This window comes from Papaver somniferum, chromosome 1 (genome assembly GCF_003573695.1).
Source record: "Papaver somniferum cultivar HN1 chromosome 1, ASM357369v1, whole genome shotgun sequence".
NCBI classification, from domain to species: domain Eukaryota; kingdom Viridiplantae; phylum Streptophyta; class Magnoliopsida; order Ranunculales; family Papaveraceae; genus Papaver; species Papaver somniferum.
In genome coordinates, this window is record NC_039358.1 from 6,646,969 (window position 1) to 6,659,211 (window position 12,243).

The 12,243-nt window shown below is 41.7% G+C and overlaps 1 protein-coding gene across 1 annotated transcript; it reads right to left on the reverse strand.

The window, feature by feature from the left end:
* Positions 1-9,612: 9,612 nt before the first annotated feature.
* Positions 9,613-11,520, reverse strand: LOC113325261 (11S globulin seed storage protein 2-like). The gene is made up of 4 exons (XM_026573465.1): positions 11,189-11,520; positions 10,771-11,048; positions 10,229-10,660; positions 9,613-10,133 (listed from the first exon to the last, which is right to left on the reverse strand). The coding sequence occupies exons 1-4, from the start codon at positions 11,499-11,501 to the stop codon at positions 9,750-9,752; spliced, it is 1,407 nt and encodes a 468-aa protein (XP_026429250.1). The 5' UTR covers positions 11,502-11,520; the 3' UTR covers positions 9,613-9,749.
* Between the last annotated feature and the right edge of the window lie 723 nt (positions 11,521-12,243).

Genomic DNA, 12,243 nt, shown 5'->3' on the forward strand with positions numbered 1-12,243 from the left:
GCAACCTTGGAAGAATTATTAGCTCTCTCAAGATCCAATAAGAAAGCTTCCAGAGATCTCTGAGTCTTCCTAAGATCGTCCTCCAACGAAGATATCTTAGCAACAGAAGCAGCATCACTCGACAAAGGCTGTTGTGCAATATAAAGCGCATATTCTTGACGAGCGCGTTCCAACAGGCACTCAAATGAGTACACTTAGCTCTATAAACCTTGAATAAGGTGTATCCAACATCGATCTGCTTGCAAAGCTGTAAACGAAGGAGTATAAGAGAGGACGGAGGATCAAATTAAGAACAAAAACAATAAGGTGAGAATCACTTACTGAGAATGCTGAAAGACGAGGGAGGAAATTGGTGTAAGTGTCCATGAAAGCCTCCATGTCTTGGATGCTACCCCTACGGATCTCACCAAAGCTCTGACTAGAGCGAAGGCAATCAGGGACAAAGAACAAGTCTTTAGCTGCACGATACTGGGCAGATAACATATCCAGCTGCGAAGCTATCTTGAAAGAACTACCAAGATGATGATGATCAACTCCAACAGAAAAGATACCCTTGGAATCCCGCAGGATGGCTTCAAGAATAGCGTCATCAGAACTACCTAAGCTCAAACTCTCCGACATCTTACCTTGGCTAGATTCAGCAGCAACTCCCTCGTTCGTTTGAGCACGGACATGGGGCACGACTGCTGAACCCTCGCTACGACGAATAAACGGCATGGTGGATGAGCTAGGAACAGAAGGAAGAGCTTGAGAACCGCCCAAATCCATGTCACTGGCAGAAGGAAGATTACCCAGTACGGTCCAGTCTGGTGACGAAGGTGGGGAGGTCCAATAGCTTTGCTAACAGGGGCAGTAGAGACAAACTGAGCACTCCCTAGTGAAGCAGGAGCAACATTGAAGGAGAAGCTATCTAGTGAAATCACAACCTTCTTCTTCGGCTGCGAGTCTGAACTACCAACCCTCACTGTGGGGGTAACAACCTTAGAAACGTACCACTTGACTGAAAGGAGGTGGCAGGAGACGAAGGGAGACTCTTAGAAGCCACAACAGCCGCTCCAGCAGCTGCAGAAATAGCAGGCAATGCTTTGCTAGGAGCAGAGAACGAAGGCATCTTCAAATACAATGTAGGAGCAGGGGCTTGGACACTAACAGGCTCGACCAACTGAGTACCATTACCAACAAGAAGTTTCTCACCCTCAACTGAGGCAGATCGGACGGGACTAGGGTTATCTTTGGAAAAATCCTCCTCAATATCATCCAAATGAGGACTGAGGAAGTATCCTCGATATTCTCTATGTCTCGTCACCTGGTACCTCGCCAACAGCCTTAGGATCCTCATCCAAAGCATCAAGATACATAACAGTCTTCAATTTACCCTTCCTCTGAGAAGACTATAAAGGAACACATGCGTCAGCTAAGAACCAGGGGAAAGGCACTAAGGAACTTACAAACACAAAGGTATGATAATGATCCTTACCTCTGCAGGTGTTTCAACCAAAGCCTTTCTCTTCCTAGTCCTTGTGGCTACAGAGTTACCAGCAGATCCTGGAGCAGTCCCAGCAGAAAAAGCAGGGGCAGTCTGCAAAAGAAAACCATCATAAAATCAGACAAAGATATCAAAAAAGACAAATAAACCAAAGCAGACACAAAGGTACCTCATGAGAAGCAACAAGATTAAAAATCCAAGGCCGATACCCATCATACTTCTCGGGTAAAGAACGAGCTCAACGAGGGACATAAGGATCTGCGATGGTGAAAACATAGGCCCAAGGACAAACCACACGAAGAGGAGTACGAGCCCAACGTTCATCATGATCAAGACGGATGCGACCATACTTCGTCAAAGGCAGCCTAGCAGAATAAGGGATGGTAGTCAAACAGTCTTATCAATCTCCTACAGCAAGCGAAGGTTATTACCTTCCCTAATCCTCCTAGCAGTAACATGAATACGACGAAGGACAACACTCCAAAGAAGAAGGTTACTTTTCTGAATAACATCGACATATGTAACATTGAAGTTGGCAGGGGTATAATCCCCCTGCTTGGATCTCCCTTCATCAAAAGGGTCATAGGACTTCAAAGTAATCTTTCCCTTGCTACGATACCAACTATCACGAAGGGCATGCCAGTAATTACCAGTATACTACATAACTACTCGGACCTGAGTCTTATTTGTTGGGTCATCCCGGGTAGACAAGACATCGTAATAGAAAAGATCCTTTCTACTAAACAGAGGGAGGAGCATACCCGTGGCCAATTGGACAACACTAATCAGAAGATTATTGTCATCGTAAGGAAAATATTGAATAAGAGACTCTGTGAGGACATCAGGGCCGTTGACAAAAGAAATCTCAAACTTCTGAAGACGAAAAGACTTAGCAATCTCAGCAATGGACAGATGATAAAAGCTATCTTTGTCACGCAGCTGAAGCCTCTGAATATCATAATGAGGAGGAGGAAGATCTTCAACAACAACTTTTTCAACCTCAGAGTCCGTAGACTCCTCAGGGACCATAGCCATCTCAGTCCCAGCAGGTACCTCAGAATCCTCAGGAGGAGGAGATGGCATAGCATCAGGATGATCCATTCACGGGGGAGGATCAGCCGACTAAGATACCTTCGGACCCTTACACGTAGGCTTCTTTGGGAGCCTCATAACTCCTAACACCGACAGGAAGAACTTATCCATCAACAATGGCATAGGAAAATTGCAGCTCATTCAAGAGCAAATTAGGGGAAAAAACTGACGTACTTTGGGCATGGGTTTACTTAACCAACCAAAGGGGACAATTTGAACACATCATGGGGCAAAATCAAGGGCCATTAACCGCATGATCAAAATTGCAGACGAAGAACAATCATGGCAGGATTATCATCAAAATAAAAAATTGGAGGAAACCCAAGTTCTCATACAGCGCGAGCAAGTAAAAAAGAACAAGAATTCTCACATGCAATTATAACATCAACATCAATAACCCCCTAGTCAAAGAAGGAGACACAGGGCCAAGCATGAAGAAAATCAAAACTAAAAAACGAGTACGATCAATTGTGGAGACAAAGCACTCGAAGAATCAAAAGGAGGAGGAGCAGTTAGCAGCAGAATCTCAGTGAAAGAGATGGAAAGCGACAGTTCGAAGAAGAAGAAGAAGAAGAAATGGAATTAATAAAATTTCCTTCTCTCTATTCCCTTCTTATAGGCGGCTGCAGAATCCAAAAATTTGGATGTGCCGAAATTTAAGGGGAATTTATTGCATGAAAGGACATGTAGGGACCACCCAATCGGTACGTGCAAAAATGGCGGCGTAACGGAAGTTTTCTTCCAATCCTACCAAACGGTATAATATGAAAGAAAAGGGGCAAACTGTGAATACCAATATTCTGTGGAGCAGTGTCACGATCTTAATGGTCGCATACAAATCCAACTATGTAGCCTTCGCTAGACATAGGAACCTGAGTTGCAAAGGATACCTCCGCAGATCTACTTTATCTCGCCCCAAGAAAGGATACCTCGACAGTTGAGATGAGAAGAGTTAAAGCCTAGTCTACAAAGAGGCAGCTGGCGAAGGGACAAAGGTAGATGACGCATCTAATCCGCATTAAATGCACAAATCTCTTATCTACATGCATGAATCAAGGCACGTGGAGAGAGAGAGAAGGCGTGGCAGAACCCGATTGGAAGAAGCTGGCGGTGAACGAAGGTACAACCTATACTAAGGTTGGGTAGTTCCCGAAAGAACGTGGGTCAGCTGAGGTGGCGGAATGCGACTGGAGAGAGCATGCGGTGGACAAAGGTACCATTGGTACGGAAGTTATATCAGCAAACGATGGACCCAGAGGCAGCAAAGATACACCTGGAGCAGAAGGGGCTATAAATACCAAGTCTCACCAACAAACTAGAGGCATTCAAGATCTAGGAGAGTAGATCTAGTCTTAAGCTTATACCTCTTTAATGTTTAGAACTTAAGTATTTACTTCAACTTGAGTTCTCTCTGTTACTTTGGGAAGCATTTAACATCTTTTTTAACCACCACAACTTAATACAAAACAATCATGCATTACCCCGTGGACGTAGACAAATGTCGAACCACGTAATCTCTTGTGTATCATGATAAATTAGAAGCTTTTACATTCTATTTATGTTCTTAGTTATTATTGTGATCTTGAATTTTATAACTTAGAATTGTCAGTTCAATAGTGGTATCGATACTGCTTAGAATCAGATCCTCTAAGCTGTATACATTACGTAGACTACGGGAAAACGAGTAGTCACACCTTTTGTTTGTTGTTGGAGAAGCGTAGGTGGGGCCGGGGGAGCGTTTTGTGACGCGCTTACTATCCCCCTTTCTCCCCTTTTTTAGGTATGTAGTGGGTTGTTGGTCGTTAGTAGAACGCTCCTATTATCCCTTTCTTTTATCAGAAAGATGTTGTGTGATGGGGTGTTTATGGGACGCGCCTGCTCCTTATTTCTTTTATTTAAAGGGTACAATGAGATGAAATGGTGTGCGGTTAGGGTGTAGCTAGGAATGCGCCTATACCCCCCCCCCCCCCCCTTTTTTTGAAATGAAAGTGATGTGTGGGAGGGGCATAGTTAGGAATGCGCCTACTCCCCCTCTTTCTTCTTTTTGAGACGAAAATGGTGGGATGAGTGGGTATTGGTGGAACGCGCCTATTCCTCCTTTCTTGTATCAGGATTATGTGGTGGGATGGGTGGGAGTTGGTAGAACGCGCCTACTCTCTCTTTCTTTTTATCAACGTATTGGGCGCCTTTGGCGTTCCCTTTGCATTTTATAGATTTGTCATCTGATCATGAGACTTTGACGTTCCTGTAATCCTTTGAAGGTTTGTCAATCCATCAGGCGCCTTTGGAATTCCTGTAATCTTTTGTAGATTTGTCAGTAGATTCAGGTGCCTTTGGCATTCCTGTGACCTTTTATAAATTTGTCAGCCGGCCGGGCGTCTTTGGCGTTTCCGCAACCTTTTTTCAGCCGATTGGGCGCCTTTGGCGTTCCCATGGCCTTTTGTAAGAACAAAAATTTCGAAGGATTATTTATTACCATAAAAAAGAGTTTTTTACAAGTTGAATGCGATTTATGTTGATCAATGAAAACATCCTTGGAAAATGCTTTCGTTGTTGTTCGTCTTTCTCTCTTATTAATGGTGTCGGAAAGGGTCGTACTCAATCGCTTTTATTTGTTTTTTCAAGTTCTCCAGAGACACTCTTTCGTTCGAATATGCTCCTTATGGCGTAACATTCCACTGTTGGGTGTCCCATCCTTCTGTAGTAATGGAAGTATTTCGCTGCTTCTTTGTTCATTTTGTTGATATCTACCACTATTGGGGGTAATTGAATTTCTACGTTTGTAACCCACTGGTTTAAAAGTTCGATTGCTCGTTCCTTCCCGTATGGGAGCGGGGAGGAGGTGGGCCTGAATCTTTCCTAGTCCACCCGTTTCTTTTTTGAGTCGTATTACTCGTTTGATGCCGTTCTCTGCTTCCCTTATTAGTGTTAAGCCTTTCATTGTGAGGTTCTTCGGATACCTTACTAACTGCGTGGTGCCATGTTGGCTTTGTTGGTAATTCCACGCAGTCAGCAATCCTTTCAGCCGCCTCTTCGAGCTCGACAAAAGTTTGGAACCTGAATTTAATTAGGTTCCCTTTGAAGGATGACACCATTCACCGTACGCATATTTTTACAAGCGCTTCTTCACTGATGTCCTCATGACAGTCCAATCTTATTCTTCGGAACCTCATAATATATTTTCCTACCTCCTCTCCTATCCGTCGGCCGTTTCTTCTTAGATCTATCGACGTGACTTTGCGCTTGGATGAATAGAACTTCCCAAGAAACAAAGAGGACATGGTTGACCAGGAATCTATACTCTCTTCTTTCAGGTTGTCGTGCCAAGTAAATGTTGTTCCCGTCAATGATTTAGGAAATTACTTCAAACACAGCTTTCCATCGGAGATTCTATCGTTCATCATCGAGAGGAATCAGATAAGGTGTTCCCATGCATTTCCTTTCCCGTCATATGTCTTAAAATTTGGAGATATATAATCTTTGGGGTATTGATATTCTCTAATGTCTGCCGGATATGGGTTACTCGCGGGGCGGTGGTTGTCCAGTTTTATTACATGGTAATTTTGTTCAAAATATTTTTCCATTTCTTTTTGTGACATGGTTGTTCATCTGACATTCTGATATTCCTCGTCCTCTGATTTTTTTTCACGAGTGTTTTTGCATGCTATTACAGCTTGTGCTATCCATTTTTCTAGCTCTTGTCTTCTTTGTGATCGCTCTTCTAGCTCCTTATGCATGTCTTGCAACACTGGGGGTGGGGACTTTGGTTTCTGGGCTGCTTGTGTGTTCTCCTCGTGCGTTACATCATTCTCCTTCCTCCTCGCTATCCCCGTCTTCCATTTTCACCTCGTCCGTGTTGATGGGACCATTGGTTGGTTGATTTTCCGTCGTGCTTGGGTTGGCGCTTTCTAGATGGGTCATGATGATCTAGGCACGAGCCTCCGGGTGTGGTCGCTAAATGTTAATACCAGAATTTTATGTAGGTTCTACCCTCCCTAGTACACCATATGACCTCAATTTCTAGGAATAGTATGAGAAAGAGTTGTCCTTCTATTATACTTTGTCTTCCATTATATATACTTTCCAAAATCCCCTTCTTTTTATATCACCTTGCCACATGTCCTAATCCTTCTTAATTACCTTTAATGTAATTCCGTTCCTTAATGTAACCCTTCCTCTTTTGGTTAATTCCTTGCTTATCCCCTTTGTCATGGGAACCAACCCTTCGGGCTTGGGCCTAGTCCCCAAGTCCCCACTCTTTTTACTAGACTTTCTTTCCTACTTACGGGAACCCCCAAACCACTAAGGGGAATTATTTTCCATGTATCAACAAGGTGCAATCAGAGTTCAATCACCGTTAGTCAATCAAATTAAATCGAAAACTAATAACACTGCAATTATCTCGTTTCCCACCAACAGTACTCTTAAAGCTTCTTGATCCACATAAGTCTTTAAATGAGCGGTCGTAAGAGATTTCTCCTAATTAGGGTACTTTCCTCTCCGGATAGACGGCTCCACCAGCAACAATAAAAATATGAAGTTTTCCTGGCTCTTATGATGGTTTGTTAGAATTTCAAACTTGGGTATTTATTGACCAATGATGTTCGGACACCAAGGAATTTCAAAAACCGAAAATATTCTCAAGAGCAATGAATAGAAAAATTCGCTTTTAATAATTCCTGGAAATGCTTTGTCCAATATTTCCGAAATCTTCAATAAAAAATCTCCAATTAGTAAATGCACGTTACTAATTTTTATTTTCTAGAGATATGCATTTAATTGCTGGTAATTAAAGCATATATAAAACTAAAAATCTTAATTAAAATATTTCTAATTTATTTCGGACTGGGATCTCCTTGAGTAATTAAGGGATATCTTTATACAATAAAAGATAAGAGTTACTGATCGTGTTCAAAGTATGTTAACATCTTTACTTTCTAAATCCTCTTTCCTATTTACAGTCTTGGAATCGATTATACCACACTTCCAAACAAGTTTAGAATTGGTTCATATGTATTCCAAGATAACTATGTGATTGATCAAATATCAAATCACCATTATGGGTTCAATCAGTTCTACCAATCACGGGATCGGTTATACCTTTAATATGGTCTACTTGTGATCGGTCCCACAAGTTACCAGGACTGGTTACATCAGTTACCAGGATCGGTTACATCAATTACCAGGGCCGGTTACCATATACTCGTGGTATTTCTTGTGATCGGTCACACCAGTCACTAGAATCAGTTACACCAATTAATAGGACCGGTTACACAACTCTTTTGTAGTTGGTATATAGTAATACTATCTGTATGAGTTATGGATTACAGATGGGAACATGATTTTTCTCTTGGTCATCAAAGAAGCAACAAGTGGTTGCCTTATCTACAACAGAAGCTGAATGTATAGGTGCTAGAAATTGCGCTACACGGACTGTATGGTTAAGAATGATGCTGAAGTCATTGTTTCATGAATAGAAAGCACCTATAACAATAGTTTGTGATAATAAGTATATAATTTCACTAACTAAGAATCCTGTGCTTCATAGAAGGAATAAGCACATTGATATTAAGTATCATTACATCAGAGAACTTGTCAGTAATAAGGAGATGATTGTGGAGTTTTGTGAAAGTAAAGAGCAAGTGGTTGATATTTTCACCAAGTCTTTGAAGTATATCACTCTCATTTACTTGCGTGGAAACATAGAAATGATTGGTAAATAATATCTTGGTTTAAGGGAGGTTGTTGAAGGTTAAACCAAGATAATGTGAAGATTACACTAAGAATCAATAAATATCGTTGATACAATTGATAGGGATCAACTGCGAGAGTTGACAGAGTTTGAGTGGATCAACAAGTGTTGTTGACACAGTGCATGGATCAACTAGTTTGGTTGACACGATGGTACGGTATTTAGAAGTATACTTGGGTTGCAAGTTATTCTGTTTTATAGTTTGTTTACGTGAGAATTTTTTAAAAGAGTCTTTGTTAGAGTTTGATCATGTTATGAAAGTGTTTATTACTTGAGTATAGAGTTTGTTGAACATATAAATAGGCTGTTGAGCCATGAGTCGAATTACATCAATTAAGAAAATTGTTTTGAGTTAAGTTTGTGTTAAGTTTCATTAAGTCTTTGATATCAAATTTTCTACAGTAGGGAAGTACCTTATACATGTTGGACAAACATGCCAGGCTCACATCTGTTGATGAATTTTGCAATGTCTCCAACTTGGCCTGCATCCACACAAAAGTTGGCAACACTTCCGAACTTGCATTCAAAATGAAGACGGCAAGGTGTCACAGGGTCTTCTAAGCATGGGTGATGTACGCTTTTCTGCAGCTGATTAAGAACATGGTTACATGCATGACTCGGGCAAGTTCAAAAGTGTGGTAGGTATCCAGCATATACCGGAATTGCAGACGCAGACTAAGTTGGAAATATTGAAAGGTTCATCAGTCACTAGTCCAGTTCGGATCAGCTAGTCCCCAAAAATTGAAATACGACTGGTCGATCACCGTTGGTGTCCGGGTCGGATTAGCAGCTCGATGGATCAAGCCTGGGCGGCTGCTCCGAACTGGACAGCTACGGTAGGGCGGGATGTACTTGGCAGGGGTGTCACCGGGGAAGTGGATTAATGCGGAGATTTGAAAACGTGACAGAAAGCCTAACTATCGGCATCGAGAAGGTTCGAGCGAAGAGTGTTCCCCTTGGCAGCAAGGGCGTTTAGGCGGTCTGGCCACGCCGGCGGGACATCTAATGTCTGCAGCATTCATGGTCTAAACGGTGCGATTAGATCACGCCCAAAACCACCCAACCCGAACAAAGGGAACAAAAGGGTCATTTTCATCAATCACTAGTCATATCACGTCCTTAGTCTGACGAATAAGTAGAAAGTAATATTTTAATGGGATGGTGCATGCAAATGTTAGTGCAGAGATTTGTATGTCATGGATCATTTGAGAAGATATTTGTACTGATATAGAAACATATTATGTACGAGATACTCCATTTAAGATAAAGGATTGAAGGATGGATTTTTCTCGTCATTATTACTTGGTTGAGATCCAAGCTAACTCATACAACTCTTATTACTATATACCAACTACATTTATTTCAGGAAAATAGAAAACCCGCCATCTCCTTGCTGCAGATTATAAAGGAGGAGATCATCTAAGAAGATTTAACAGCTCTAGGAGGTAAGAGCATGGTTTGATGCTCCCTGTTGTATTTGAGGTTCTGGGCTTCTTGGGTAGAGATTTGGAAAGAACTTGCAAGAACTTGAATTGGCATTGCTTTGAAAGCTGAAGTGTAACCCACTAAAGGACTCTTCATTGGCTGACCAGAAGTCTTAAAAGCTACGTATTCGAATCCATTGTTTCCAGCTCTAATTGTAGAAACAAAGTGTTGAGGGACGACGAAGAGATCTCCTTGGTTAACTCTGTTATCAAGAACAGTTTGTCCATTGCTGCCAACAACTTGTACATGAGCCTCACCGCGTGTCACGTAGAAAACGCTGTGAGCATTCATGGTCCAGTGGGGTGCATGCATTGCGTTCTGTCACAATAGATGTGGTGTTAAAATCATCGAAAGTATTACATTCAACGGAAAGTTAATTAAGTATGAAAACTGTGTTGGTATTGAAATTTTACCGGGTAAAGGTTTCCTTTCTCGGCACTCATGTCCATGTAGTTAAGGATTTGAAGCTTTTGGCTGTTAACAATGTTGATTCTTCCGGCTTGTTTTGAGTAAATATCAGCTTCTCTAGGGTTATCCAGGTATTGTCTAATATTCAAGTTGCAGTAAGTTTCTTCCAAGCCGTTGTACCTTCTTGATTCGTATTCTTGCTCTTCTTCGGGCCTAATCATCCTCATTTCTTCATCTCGAACCCTAACGATCAAACCTCTCTCATCTTCTTGCTGCATCCTTCTTATTACTTCCACGGGAACGTTGAATGCCTCAGCCATCAAGTTCTCGTCGAATGCACGGAATACATTTTGGAATGTCTCCCTCTGTTGTTGTTGTTGGTGTGGTGAACCTTGGAGTGATGATCTTTGTGGTTGCCCACCGGCAAGGTAGAATGACTGAAAAAATCGAACATAATAATATCAGTGCAACCATTAATTTTTACCGTATCACTTGAGAACAGCAAGATCTATAATGATATTATATGGAGCGAAAAAAAGTATTATACCCTGAATTTCTGTTCAAGCTGGTTGGCGTTGTTGTTGAGATCAGTTACCGAAACAGCGACAAGTTCTTCATTTCCATCGTTATAACACCAATGAGCCACACCAGCTGGAAGTGCAACAATGTCACCCTGGCGTATTCTGTGGATCTTCTGGTGTTGATCTCTCTGTTCACTTTGTCGGCCTGTTTGTTGGCTTCCTTGCTCTCTTCGTAATCCGGGTTGCTGGCTGGAATGGTAGGTCTCAGTGCACCCAGGCTGTGATAATCCTAGCAGACCTTGACCTGAATGTACACACAACTTAAAACTAATTCAGTGTCAAAGAAATTCAGTTTCCGTATGATTATTATGCTGGATTTCATGCATGCACAATTAGACCCTGCTTAGCAAGAAGTGTGTTATTGAGTATTTCGAAAAACCAAACCTTGTTGAATATAAACGAGGCGAGGAGAAGGAGAGAAGTTGGGAAGTGAGAGACAGTTAGGCTGAATGACATTTCGCATTGGAGCAACACCAGCACATTGGAACTGATCTTCATACTCATTCCACAGCTCGGTCACACCTCCCTCAGACTCAATACGTTGGTTTGGCTGACTCGCAGTTAATTGTTGAATACGACATTGACGAGCCTCCTGCAACCTCACTTGTTGCTGAGTCTGTTCACCCCTTTGATGAGTTTGTGCAAGTGCAGTCGAAACAAGGAAGAAAATTGCTATAAGAGAGAGAACTTTAGCCATTGTTGATCAATCTACTGAATAGATGTTATCACTTGCTACTGAATGAACATGGATTTCAAGCCCGCTATTTATAATGTGGAGATATTTGGATTCTTCTGTCAAAACAGTGGGTTGCGTGCATGCCTTTGGTTGTGTGGCGCCTCGTTTGAGCTGGTGAAGTATTTTGTTTTTGTGTACCTAAAAAGCGCCACTTTGCAATTGTAATCTTACTACGTCCAAAATGAGTTGGTGAAGCTAGCATTTTTGACGTGTTGATGCCACAAAGTGAAAATTTTCTGTCTTTGCATGGTAGCCTCTTTACAGGCATGAAACACTTGCCTCAGTTTTGCCACTTATCATCTTCTCTGAGCCATAATAATACTTGCTTAATCCCTTAAATCTTTCGGTTTCAACAGCTCAACTGACATCTGGTTGTCTCTTGTTGCATTTTTGGATAAAGACATGTGCTTGTGTCTTGTAGGATCATATGAGTTGAATTTTCAAATTGGATTTTACAAACCTTTCTAAGTAATGCTATTGAGACAATATAATCTGGATGCCTTCGTTCTGTATGCACGACTAGGCCAGTACTCCTCCGTGGGAATACCCCCATCAAATTGGCACTTGTCTAACATCTGAAAATCTATTATAGGTGATAAGCTATTTTTCGAAGTTGTTATCAAAGTCAGGGGAATTTGGTGACAAAAAGTTTGATTTCTCACCCACTAGTGGAATTATATGTGCATACATTTTCCGCATCAAA